This window comes from Grus americana, chromosome 11, assembly GCF_028858705.1.
Source record: "Grus americana isolate bGruAme1 chromosome 11, bGruAme1.mat, whole genome shotgun sequence".
Classification (NCBI taxonomy): Eukaryota; Metazoa; Chordata; class Aves; order Gruiformes; family Gruidae; genus Grus; species Grus americana.
In genome coordinates this window covers 18,520,509-18,532,870 of record NC_072862.1, presented here as the reverse complement: position 1 = coordinate 18,532,870, position 12,362 = coordinate 18,520,509, and the positions used below count along the sequence as shown (strand labels likewise).

The 12,362-nt window shown below is 66.5% G+C and overlaps 2 protein-coding genes across 3 annotated transcripts in view; both read left to right on the top strand.

Annotated features, from left to right (window-relative positions):
- CACNA2D2 (calcium voltage-gated channel auxiliary subunit alpha2delta 2) overlaps window positions 1-8,672 on the top strand; it is a 224,074-nt gene extending 215,402 nt beyond the window's left edge. For both annotated transcript variants that reach the window (XM_054838535.1, XM_054838536.1), the window contains 15 exons: window positions 1,956-2,053; window positions 2,248-2,338; window positions 2,483-2,545; window positions 2,674-2,777; window positions 2,862-2,960; window positions 3,053-3,147; window positions 3,417-3,464; window positions 3,888-3,959; window positions 4,127-4,279; window positions 4,397-4,449; window positions 4,556-4,611; window positions 4,715-4,838; window positions 5,410-5,519; window positions 5,736-5,824; window positions 6,300-8,672. In XM_054838535.1, coding sequence (XP_054694510.1) covers window positions 1,956-2,053; window positions 2,248-2,338; window positions 2,483-2,545; window positions 2,674-2,777; window positions 2,862-2,960; window positions 3,053-3,147; window positions 3,417-3,464; window positions 3,888-3,959; window positions 4,127-4,279; window positions 4,397-4,449; window positions 4,556-4,611; window positions 4,715-4,838; window positions 5,410-5,519; window positions 5,736-5,824; window positions 6,300-6,428 — 1,384 coding nt within the window. In that variant the 3' untranslated portion in view covers window positions 6,429-8,672. The remainder of the gene's footprint in view (window positions 1-1,955; window positions 2,054-2,247; window positions 2,339-2,482; window positions 2,546-2,673; window positions 2,778-2,861; window positions 2,961-3,052; window positions 3,148-3,416; window positions 3,465-3,887; window positions 3,960-4,126; window positions 4,280-4,396; window positions 4,450-4,555; window positions 4,612-4,714; window positions 4,839-5,409; window positions 5,520-5,735; window positions 5,825-6,299) is intronic.
- Window positions 8,673-9,219: 547 nt separating this feature from the next.
- TMEM115 (transmembrane protein 115) lies at window positions 9,220-12,228 on the top strand. Its single transcript, XM_054837871.1, has 2 exons — window positions 9,220-10,228; window positions 10,973-12,228. Exons 1-2 carry the CDS (start codon window positions 9,375-9,377, stop codon window positions 11,169-11,171), a joined length of 1,053 nt encoding a protein of 350 aa, XP_054693846.1. The 5' UTR covers window positions 9,220-9,374; the 3' UTR covers window positions 11,172-12,228.
- The last annotated feature ends 134 nt before the right edge of the window (window positions 12,229-12,362 follow it).

Sequence of the window (12,362 nt, the reverse complement as noted above, 5' to 3'; positions counted from 1 at the left end):
TGGACAGACGGACGTGTCCCCTCCCCTGGGCCGTGCTCCCCAGTCTTGTCACCTCGGCTGTCCCTTGGCAGGGACAGCTCTGCCGGCACCCTGCCCTTCCCGTGGCTGCAGCGCAACCTCTGCCCAGCCCTAATTGCCATTAGCAGCTGATCACCTGTGTCCTTAGATGCTGTCACAAGGGTAAACACCCCGGGAGGAGATGCTTTGTCATTGCAGTTCTTGGGGACTGCAGCAGGTCAAGGCTGCAGCACAGCCGCCCGTGCCACCCGCGGGTACCCCCTGTCCTCCCTGCCTGCAGCACTCATCGCTTAGTTACACTAATTCTGGGTAAACCAGCCCAAAACGTGGAGTTACCGTGCAGCCCCGGCTTTTCAGGGGGGTCTCGGTCCCCAGGCAATGCACGGGGCGGCAGGGCTGAGGTCGGGCAAACGTGGGAGCCAAAGCAAAGTATTAATGAGAAACAGAAAAACCCCATTGTTAAAAAATTGGCTCGTAAATGTGCTAAGGGGGTCGATGTGGAGGTGATGTCCGAACGCGAGGCCCAAGGAGCGGCTCTGCCCCCCACCTGCCCCGCTCAGGCTGCGGTGACAGGGTCAGTGTCCAGCGTGGGGCTGTGTGGCCGGTGCAGCTGGAGAGAAAAGGGGGGGTTTGAAAATCGAGGTGAGTCTTTCGGTGCCCCCCAAAGCGGCTCTGTGAGCACCCTCCGGGCGGTGGGTGCCAGCCCGGTGCAAGCGGGCGGCAGGGAGGAGCTGCGTGCCCAGGGAGGGGGCCTGGCACCCAGGGCGACTGTATGATCTGCTGTCGGTGCTGCCGTGCCCACGGGCCACTGGAAATTTTCAGAAACCGTATATCCCCCGTCCCCCGTGGGTGTGTGAGTACCTGTATCTGTGCGTGTCGGTGTAGATATTTAGGTGGCTGCTCCCCCCAAGCAGGGGGTGGGGGGCCGGGACGGGCTGGCCGGGATGCCCCAGCTTTATCGGCTGCCCTGTGGGCACGCTCCCTGCCACCCTCTGCTTTGGCATTTGTCCTCTTAACGAGGTTTTTGGCAGAGTCAGGAGCTTGGCGGAAGGGATGTGAGCAGGGGGAGCCCCGAGCCCCCCGGCACCGCCTGCAGCTGAGGCAGGGAGGCTCTCGGCACCCCAGGGCAGCACTGACCCACGCTGGCTGGTTAGAGCCTGGCGGTGACCGACGGGGTTACGGCCGTCCCTGGCATCGGCGGGGCCGGGGTTCTGCGCTCAGGATGCTCCCAGACCAGAGTGGGGGACGTGGCACCCCCCACGGTACCCGTGCCAGGAGGGGCTCGAGGCCAGCGATGCCTGTGGGCAAGCGCCCGCCTCCGCCAGCCGGGCCTCACCCAGCACCTAACTATCTACGCAGAGGGTACAGATATGGCTGCGGGGTGCCGCTGGCGCAGCCGCAGGGGGTCCCAAGGCAAACCCCCGCCCACACCCACAGCGGAGCCCCCGCTCCCCGGGGTGCCGCAGGGGCAGGGCAGGGTGGGCACGGCGGCACCCGCCTGGCCCCGCAGGTAAGTACGGTGGCAGAGGCGCCCGGTCCCACCAGTAACCCCATCAGTAGCCCCACCAGTACGGGGAGAGCCGGGCTCAGCGCTGCACCGCTCTGGACTAACTGGGAACCATCAAACCCGGCCCTGGCAGAGGTGATGGCACCTCGGTGCCCGTGGCAGTGACAGACCCGGTGGCCGGTGTGACGGCCGAGCCGGCGGCGCTGCAGGCGGCAGAGGGCTGGGTGCCGGGCAGTCCACAGAGATGCCCACAGCCGGCTGTCCCGGCGGGGTGACACTCACGGGAGCGGTGGCATGTCACCACCGCCACGTTCCCCGGCAAGCCCGGGTGCTGGCAGCACGGCCAGCGCCTGGCCCGCCGTCCCCAGGGGAGAACTGACCTTGCCTTTTCCATCCTCGCGAACAACAAACCTTGTCCCTCAAACCCCAGAGAGTATTGCAAAGACCTCGACTTGTCGGATAACAACACCGAGTTCCTGGAAAACTTTATTGCCCTCATGGAAAAGGTGACCCCAGACTCCAAGCAGTGTGAGTAGCTGGGGATGACTGGGGCGGGGGGGCTGGCAGCAGGGTTTGGGGGGTACGGGGACACACAGGGAGACAGGGCAGGGGGTGAACCGTCCCAGGTTGGCGTCCTGGGAGCAGTGCCGGGCAGGGGGTGACCCCCGCAGGGCTGGCTCTCACTTCCTCCTCTTCCTCCTCCTCTCCATCTTCCTCCCAAGGTGACAACTTCCTCCTGCACAACCTGATCCTGGACACGGGCATCACGCAGCAGCTGGTAGAGCGGGTCTGGAAGGACCAGGACCTCAACACGTAGGTGGGGGCGAGGTGGCCTGGGACAGGCAGCGCTGGCTGGGGACAGAGGGGGATCGGGGGGCTGAGACGGGCTATGGGGACGGGACAGGGGCAAAGCAAAACCTGGCTGATGCGCGGCGTGCCTGGCCCCTCTCCTTGCAGGTACAGCCTCCTGGCTGTCTTCGCAGCCACCAACGGCGGCATCACCCGTGTCTTCCCTAACAAGTGAGTGTCCGGGGGGGGGGGGGTGCACGCATGCCTGGCCCCGTGCGGTGACACGTCTGCTCCTGTGGGGCCATCTCCGGTGGGACTGGAGCTGAGTGACAGCCGTGGCCGTGACTGCTCGCCCCCAGGGCTGCGGACGACTGGGAGGAGGAACCAGAGCCCTTCAATGCCAGCTTCTACCGGAGGAGCCTGGACAACAAGGGCTACATCTTCAAGCCACCCTACCGGGACGGTGGGTACCAGCTGAGGGTGGCAGGGGGTGGCACAGGCTGCCGCTGTCCCCACGTGTCCCTCATGCCACCCCTGCCATCCGCAGCCGGCTACCGGGGGCTGGACCTGGAGAACAACACCATTGGGATCCTGGTGAGCACCGCCGTGGAGCTCAGCATCGGGGGGAAGACGCTGAAGCCGGCAGGTAGGCAGGGGGCTGGGTGCCCTGCCGCCAGGCTGGGGCTTCCCCATCATCCCCCCCGCGCTGGGGCTCACCCCATCTCCCCACTGCCCCAGTGGTGGGGGTGAAGCTGGACCTGGAGGCCTGGGCTGAGAAGTTCAAAGTGCTGGCGAGCAACCGGACAGACCGCGACCAGCTGGGCGCCCGCCGGGTACGTCCCCTGGGACGGTGCGGGGGCAGCCGCAGGGACAGGGAGGGAGCTCCGCTCAGCGGGGACGCGGCTGGGGAGCACTGCCAGGACACGGTGCCCGTGGCCCCCCTGGGCTTGTACCTGCAGCACAGCCCTGCCCGTCCCCCTGCTCCAGGCTCCCGTCCCCATCCCCTGCAGACGCTGCCCCTCATGTCCCCTCCCAGGAGGACGGCACTGTGGGGGAAGGCAATCCTGCTAACTTGTCCCTCTGCCCCCATTTCGGTTGACAGTGTGACCCCTCGACCAGCTGTGAGATGGACTGTGAGGCCAACAACAAGGTGGGTGGTAGGCAGGGTGGGGTCAGCGGGGGACGGCAGGCAGGGCAGGCAGGGGATGGCTGGGAGGGCTCCCCGTCCCCTGCCCGCCCTGCCCGTGCTGTCCAGGCGAGCGTGCCCACCCTGTCCCCCTGCCACTCCCGGCGCTCAGCCAGCCCCCGACACCCCTTGCAGGGACGAAACCCCAGGGGTTGCCCCCTGGACCATCCCCCGAGGGGGCCGTTAAACCCCCCAGGATGGGTGGCGGTTCCTGCTCCCTGCACCCAGCGCGGGTGCTCCCGGCACCGAGATGCTCCTGAGCGGTCCCCAGGCTTGGGGACGCCATGCTGGCCCCCCTGCCCGACTGCCCATCACCCCCCTGCTCCGCCTGTCCTGCCTTGCCCTGGGCACAGCTAGGGCGTGAGTGACGCTGCCCTCCTTCCCCAGGACCTCATCTGTGTCCTCATCGATGACGGGGGCTTCCTGGTGCTCTCCAACCAGGAGGAACACTGGTACCAGGTGAGTGGTGCCCACGTGGCAGCTCTTCCTCGGCGCAGGATGCCAGGGGGGAGCTGAGACCTCTGAGCTCGTGTCACGGGTGGTGTGACACAGCCCCGCTCGAGTCCCCGCCGGGGGAGACCATGGCAAGGTGGCTTTTGGGTGCAGACTTGGTGTCCCCATCCCAGGTGGGCAAGTTCTTCAGCGAAGTGGACGCCAACCTGATGTCCGCCCTCTACAACAACTCCTTCTATGCCCGCAAGGAGTCCTACGACTTCCAGTCCGTCTGCGCCCCCGAGGCCCAGAGCAACACGGGCGCTGCGCCCCGCGGCGTCTTCGTGGTGAGCGCCTGCGGGGACAGTGACTGCTGGGTGGTCTGGGAGCTCGGGAACCTGCGGGGGTGTCCCCAGCGCCCTGCACAGGACCTGCTGGCTCACCGCCCCCCTGTTTGCCCACAGCCCACCGTGGCCGATCTCCTGAACCTCGCTTGGTGGACCTCGGCCGCAGCCTGGTGAGTCCCGCTGCGTCCCCTCCCCAGGGGCCGTTTCCATCGGGGGGGGTGACACCGGCACGTCCCTGGGGCTGGGACAGCAACGCGGCCGTGTTCTCCTCCCCAGGTCCCTCTTCCAGCAGCTCCTGTACGGCCTCACCTACAGCAGCTGGTTCCAGACAGGTGAGTCCCCAGAGAGCCCCGGGCTGGGGGTGGGTGGGGGACGTGGCGGGGGCGTGTGGTGGGGGGTCCGTGGCCCCCGGCCCACGGCGCTGTGCCGGCGCAGAGGAGGTGGCGGGGGACAGCATGGAGGCCAGGGAGACGAGCTGCATCATGAAGCAGACGCAGTACTACTTCAGCACTGTCAACGCCACCTACAACGCCATCATCGACTGCGGTAACTGCTCCAGGTGGGTCTGTCCCCGCCGTCCCACCGTCTGCGCAGGGTTGGGGACACCCCCCTAGGCTGCCTCTGCCAGGACCCCTGTGCAGCCACCTGCGTGGGGGCGATGGGAGATGCGGGGCAGTGCTCGGGGGGGCTGGGGTACCCGGACAGAGGGGACAGAGAGCAGCGGTAGCATCCCCGTGTGCTGTGGGGTGATGATGACGTCCCCAGGGCTCCTCCAAGTGGGACCGAGCCCCGAAAGCCCATCGGTGCCAGGTCCCTGGGCAGTCCCTCGGCATGGGGACGGGGAGGGGGACAAGGACGGGGACGGGGCTGGGGACAGGGATGGGAATGGCGATGAGGTTAGGGATGGGAACAGGGATGGGGATGAAGTTGGGGACAGGGATGGGGACAAGGACGGGGATGGGGATGAAGTTGGGGACAGGGATGGGGACAAGGACGGGGATGAGGTTGGGGATGGGGACGCCTTGCTGGCTCAGCCTCCCCAGAGCCACCCGCTAGCAGGGCTGGCACGGGGGGCAGGAGGGGATGGGGGCATGGCGTAACTGGGGTCCCCGCTGCTATCGCACCCCCAGGCTCTTCCACGCGCAGAGGCTGGCCAACACCAACCTGCTCTTCGTGGTGGCCGACAAGCCCCTCTGCAGCCAGTGCGAGTCCGTCAAGCTGCTGCAGGCGGAGGTAAGAGGTATCCTTTGGTGGCCCAGCTGCGTCCCACCGGGACGTGGTGGCAGAGGGCTGGGGGGACAGGCAGGGTCTGCAGGGCAGGGCAGGGGGGCCGGGAGCTGCGGGGTCCGGCGGGGGTGGAGGGAGCCGGCCCGTGGCCAGAGGGGCTGGGGGTGGCCATGGGGTGCCCCACGGGCCCCCGCCGCCCTGTCCCTGGTGGTTTCCTTGACCTGCGAAGCCCCCCCGAGGGACCCCAACCAGTGTGAGCTGGTGGACAGGCCCCGCTACCGGAAAGGCCCCCACATCTGCTTCGACTACAATGCAACAGTACGTGGGGCGCAGGGGGGAGTGGAGCTGGGGGGGCCCCTGGGGAGCGATGGGAGCAGTGGGTACCTCGTGGGGGGGGGGCAGACCCATGGGGGTGTCCCCGGGGGGGGAATGGGGGGGTCCTGGCAATGCAGTGCTATGAGGGGAACCCCCTGATGGGGTTTGGAGCCCTGGGAGGACCCAGGGAGGGGTCGTGAGCCTTGGGGTGCCCCCAGGGAGATCAGAGCCATGGGGTGCCCCTAGGAGAGCGATGCCATGGGGTGCCCTCCTGGGGGGGAGCAGAGCCATGGGGTCCTGGGGAGAGCAGCACCGTGGGGTGTCCCCCAGGGGGGCAGTGCCACAGGGCTCCTGAGGCAGGAGGTTCAGCAGGGCTGCAGGGGGACAGTGGGTGGCCCTGCCAGGGCAGTGGGTGCCCCTGGGGTCCCGAGGCACTGCTGGGGATGCCCCATGGCCCCTTTCCCTTTGCCCCCTCCAGGAAGATACCTCAGACTGCGGCCGAGGGGCTTCCTTTGCCCCCTCCCTGGGGGTCCTGCTCTCCCTGCAGCTGCTGCTCCTCTACTCCAGCACCAGCCGGCACCCGCTGCCCCCGGCCACCTGCCTTTAGCCCCCCCCAGCCGCCCCCGCCAGCTCTCTTTTCGTTCAAGCTCCATCTCCATCCCTCTCCCTGACCCAGTGGAGCGGGAGCGACGTCCCCTCCACCGCCTCGGGAACCGCGATGCCACCCTGTGCTTCCCGCCGGCCGCAGCCAAAGAAGAGTCGGGGTGCGGGCAGGGGCTCCCCGGCAGAGCGGGGACCGGGCTGGTGCCCCGGCGTCGCGCCTTGCCAGCCGCTGGGACTCGGAAAGTGGCGTCGGCACCCTCCACCTGTGACCTCCCCCCATCCACCTCACCTATTTTTTTAGTCTGAAGATTTTAAACCAGATCTTTCTACATCAAGTTTCCGACATTTTTGCCTGGTGAACGGCGGTGTTTATTGTCAGCAATGAGGACACATGGAAAAAAAAAAGGGGGGGGGGGGAGGAAAAAAAAAAAGGACTTGACTTGACTGTGCGGGTCAGTATTATTTGTTCCAGCGGGTACCGGCCCCCCCCGGGGCGTGCGGGGCGGACGGCGGCTCCAGCATCCCTGCGGGCCCGGGGCCAGGTGCGGGCAGCGGCGAGGCGGGGGGCACCCGGCCGTCACCTGCACCAGGGTGGGATGGAGCCCCGGTCCCTGCTCTGGGCTCAGCTGCTGTCGTGCGTCCTTGGGCACAGATACTGGGGTGAAAAGGGGTGGTGGGGGGGAAAAAGTGTATTTTGTTTCTTTTCCGTTCTGCAGATCACTGTGAAATCCTGCCCGCCCCAGCCCTGCCTGCCCTTCCGGCCGCCCTGCCAAAGAAACCGCGCCAGCCAGCGGGACGTGCCGCCTGTCCCCGAGGGGCCATGCCGGTGTCCCCAAGTGGGGTGTGCCACGTGCCCCCGAGCGGGTCGCGCCACGTGCGCCGCAGCGGGCTGTGCGGCACAGCCCCGAGCAGGAGGTGCCGCGTGTGCGCGGACGGGACGTGCCAGGCCCTGTGCCCATCCCTCGGGGCACCGGCACAGGGGCTGCCGGCCGGCTGGCCGCGGTGGGGAGCTGCTGCTCCCCGGGTGCTGCTGGGGTCCTGGCTGGGGGCACCCAGAGTTGGGGGGGGAGGTGCCCCTGCAGCGGAGTGTCCCGAGGTGCTGGGGCTCACGCCGAGGCACTCGGTTGGGGGTGTCCCCCTCCCCAGCCAAAACGCTGGGTGTCGAGGAGGTTGGATGGAGCGGCTGCTCCGCCCCAGCACCCCACCGCACCCCACCGCACCAGCCGGGAGAGGTGCCGTGGGGCTGGGGGGAGCCCAGCACAGGGTGCCTGGCCATGACACCCCGGGGTGCTGCGGCGCAGGGGGTGCTGTGCCCACCACCCGTGCCCCCCCACTGCTCCCGGCAGTGCCGGGGGCCCCCGCCTGGGCGGGCAGCCCCGGGGACCCTCACCCCCCTGGGACACCCCACTCAGAGCCACCCCATCAGCCAGGGCCAGGGGAGCCCCCTCGGCACAGCCACCCCGGGGGGGCTGGGGAGGGCGCCAGGCGCTAATTAGTGCTGGGGTTAATTAATGGTCATTCTGCTTGTAGCTTTTTCAGTGTGTGTTTGGTTACTGTCTCTGGGAACCGTGTTTGAACAGATGGCTCTGTGTTACCGGGAGTGTGTGTACTTCTGTAGTCTAGTTAGGTGCTCTGCCAGAAAACCACCACTATACATACCTATAAATATATACATATATAGTCTATTTTAAGTTAAAAACCAATGAGACGAAGGGGCGGCGTGGCCCGGGCCCCCCTGTCCCGCCGGGGTCGCCTCCTGCCCCGTCCCCACCTGAAAGCTTCTCTCTGCTCATTCAAAGGCGTTGGGTTTTTAATTGCTTTTCTTTAATTTATTTTTCATTTCTTTGGGTTCTAATTTTTTTCTTTTTTTTTTTTTTTTGTACAGAAGAGTTGGAAAACTTCAAAAACCAACAAAAAGACAATTTGTAAGATATCGTGCGTGTGACTCCTTGTAAAATATTTTCAAATGGTTTATTACAGAGACTCAGTTATTAAATAATGTTCATATTTTCACTTCACAGGCAGTGGCTGCGTCATTGCCCGGGTGCGTGGGCAGGGCCGGGGGGGGCACGGCGCCGGGGCGGGGGGGCGGGCAGGACATTGGGGTGCTGCCTTGGCGGCTGCCTGCACCCGTGCTGTGGGGCTGGTGGGCAGGGACGCAGGCAGGATGCAGGCAGGATGTGGGCATACAGGCAGGAGTGCAGGCAGAGCTGCAGGTTCACAGCCCCCCCCCCACTGCACGGGAGGGGCTGTGGGGCAGCGGGGGCTCAGCCCTCCCCACGCAGCGCCCCCCCCCCCCAGCTCCCCCACCTCCCTTGTGTCCACTCAGGACTGTGTCCCCTTTTCCTACACCCCCACCTCCCGTGTCTGTGTCCCCTGTGCCACACCACCTCACCCACGCCTGTGTCCTCTTGTGTCTGCGCCCCCACACCCGTGTCCCCCTGTCCTGTGGGGGCCATGTCCCCGAGTGCCCCCCGTGCCCGGCCCACCCGCGTCCGTGCCCCCCACGCCCGGGTCTGTGCTCCCATGTCCACGCTTCCGTAACTGTGTTCCCCCATCCCTCTCCTACGCCTGCCTTCCCCCGTGCCTCTCCCCCATGACCCCACGTCCCCCCGTGTCCGTGCCTCCCTCCCCGCCGCCCACGTGGCCGGCAGCCGCGGCCGGACTACGCGTCCCAGCGTGCCCCGCGGCGGGATCCTGGCCCCGCCCCCTCGGGGGCCAGCCCCGCCCCTTCCTCGCCCCGCGCTGCGCATGCGCAGAGCCGCTGTTTGTCCGCGCCCGGCCTGGCCCAGCAGCGGGGCCGAGCGCGGCCTGGCCTGCGGCGGCGGCTGGAGGGGCCCGGGCCCGGTCAGGGCTCGGCCGGGGGGGAGGCGGCCCCGGAGGGGGTGGGGGGGAGGCCGGGCGCTGTAGCCCCCGCGGGGCAGCCTCGTCCCGCCGGTGGGGGCCGAAGATGCGGCGGTACCTGCCGGTGGCCCGGCAGCACTTCTTGGCGGCGCTGGCCGGTACCAGCGTGGTGGTGAAGTCGCTGAGCGCCGCCGTCCTCCTCCTCTACCTGCTCTCCTTCGGCCTGGACACGGCCTACGCCCTGGGGGTGACCCCCGGCTACCTCCTGCCCCCCAACTTCTGGGTCTGGACGCTGCTGACGCACGGGCTGGTGGAGGAGCGGGCCTGGGGCCTGGCGGCCAGCCTGGCCACGCTGGGGGCGGCCGGCCGGCTGCTGGAGCCCCTCTGGGGCGCCCTGGAGCTGCTGGTCTTCTTCGCAGTGGTGAACGTCTCGGTGGGGCTCTTGGGGGCCCTCGCCTACTTCCTCACCTACGTGGCCTCCTTCCACCTCGCCTACCTGTTCACCGTCCGCATCCACGGCGGGCTGGGCTTCCTTGGGGGAGTCTTGGTGGCCCTCAAGCAGACGATGGGGGACAGCACCGTCCTGAAGGTGCCCCAGGTCAGAATGAAGGCTGTCCCCATGCTCGTGCTCCTTCTCCTGGCTCTGCTGCGGCTCACCACCCTCGTCGAGAGCAATGTACTGGCCTCGTACGGCTTCGGGCTCCTCTCCAGCTGGGTCTATCTCCGTTTCTACCAGCGGCACAGTAGAGGCCGCGGAGACATGTCCGACCACTTCGCCTTTGCCACTTTCTTCCCCGAGATCCTGCAGCCCGTGGTGGGTCTGGTGGCCAACCTGGTGCATGGCATCCTGGTGAAGGTGAAGGTCTGCCGCAAGACAGTCAAACGCTACGACGTGGGTGCCCCGTCGTCCATCACCATCAGCCTGCCAGGGACGGACCCTCAGGATGCTGAGAGGAGAAGGTACCGCTCGCCCTACTTCCATAGGGGGTCATGTTTACGGGCAGTGAGGTTCAGGTTTAAAATCCGAACGAGGAGGAGTGGGGAGATTTGGGTGCACCAGCGGGGACCTTCTCTAGGGGGTCTGCCGGGGGCTGCTCTCCCTGCCGCAGAGCTGATGGGGAGCATTCTGGCAGGCTGGTGGGACGTTGTCCTGCTCTTCCGAACGCGGAGCAGCAGTGGAAGTGCCGGGGAGGAGCGGAGAGATCCTCGGGAAGGGGCAGGCGGGGTTTGGTGTTGGGGTCCCTATAGAAGGGGGAGAACGGCTGCCTGGGGAGGTGCCAGCTCCCTGCTCGCGGCAGCCCCACACCCGTCATCGTGGCACAGGGGAAGGTGCTGAGTCAGCCCCGCACACCGGCCCTCCCACACGCCTGGCGTTGGCTTTCCTGAGCCCCAGAAGGAAGGTTTGGACAAGGCGTTGGCGCTCCACTTTCCTCTGCCCTGTTTTACACCTTTCTCCTGTCCCTGGAGCGGCCCGTGTGCCATCTGACAGTTTCCAAGTGTACCACGTGGCATGAAAACTCTGCGTATGTAGTCTAGGAGTGTGAGTGGGTTTCTGTGGGGCAGTCCCAGGCGCTCAGGGTCATCTGCAGCGCTGCTGAATCCACTCTCTCATGCCCTGCACAGTGCCCTGTGGGGCAGAGCCATTAACCCCTGCCCTGCCTGTCAGCCCCGGGGTTAACCCGCCCGTCTGCCCTTGCCCTGCAGGCAGCTGGCCCTGAAGGCCCTGAACGAGCGGCTGAAGCGCGTGGAGGACCAGTCGGCCTGGCCTAGCATGGAGGATGACGAGGAGGAGGTGGCAGCAAAGGCCGACAGCCCGCTGTTGCCTGACCCTGGCACAGCTGGGAAGGGCGCTGGCCAGGAGTCCAGTCTCATCACCTTCCAGGATGCCCCGTCCCAGCTGTGACCGGCTGACACGCCGCCCCCACTTCCCCACCCCGTCTCTGTCAGAGAGCTGCTAACCCCCTTCGTGTCTCCCCCACGCAGCCGGGACGCTCGGCGGGGAGCGGGGACTCCTCCCGCGGCAGAGGCAAGGGGGCTACCTCATTCCAACGCTTCGTTGCCGCTCACGGCCGGCACCGGGCACCCAGGATGCCGCCGCTGCCGCCACCGCGAGGACGGGGGCTCCTCGAGCCGCTCCCCGTGGCACAGAGCAGGCCGTGGACGTGGGCACCGACAGCGGGGGCTGTTCCAGGAGGGGGACGTGGGGCTGATCCCTGCCCCGAGGCCACTGCGCTCGCCCATGTGGGAGCAAAGTCAGCAGCGCTTCCTCGCTTCTCTCTGCCAGGGGTTGGCCAGAGTGCTCAACGCTTATTTCCTCCTTTCCGAAGGTCGTTTTGTCCCTAACCAAGGGAATGGGAAGGCTGGCAGGTTTCTTTTCCGAATCCCTTTCCCATGGGGAGCCTCCCCCCCATCCCGGCAGGAGCTTGCCATGAGTGGTGAGAGGTTTGCCAGGTGGGGGGACAGGCTGCTGGGCAGGAGGGGGCCGCCCAGCCCCTCAGGGCGGTGGTCCTGCACCGCAGCTCTGGGCTTTGCATGTGGGGGTCCTCTCCTCCTCCCTCTCCCGCCCCCAAAGCCAGCCCCGTGAGGAGCCGGTGCCCTTGGCCGCTCCCCGGCTAATCCGTTTGTCAGATTACACTAGAAGCTGGAATTAATTTTTACAGTGGGGCTCTCGCTGCTTCCTCTGGCAGCAGGTTTTCTTCCCTGCAGGTAGAATACGGGCTCCCCCTTCTCTTTCCCTCCCTCTGTGTTGATGGGCTTTTGTTTTTGGGGTTGGTTTTTTTCTGGATGGAGAGGATGCTCCCTGCGACAGCCTCCTCGCAGCTCCTGATCCCCAGGCACTCCCTGGCCTGGGATGCGGGTTGATGGTGTCGTGATTATTTTTTTAAAGGACCACATCAGAAGGTTTTGTCAACTGGGAAAAACACAGACATTTCGGTATCAATAAAGAGTTCTTTGAAAGAGTTGGCTCCCACAGCAGAGCACGGGGGTGGGGGGGCCAGCACAGAATGGCCACCAGGGGCTTGTGCGCATGAGCCTGGCGAGGGGGTTTCTTCCCAGGTGCTCCCAGCAGGTTGGGAGAGACCCTCTGCAAGCA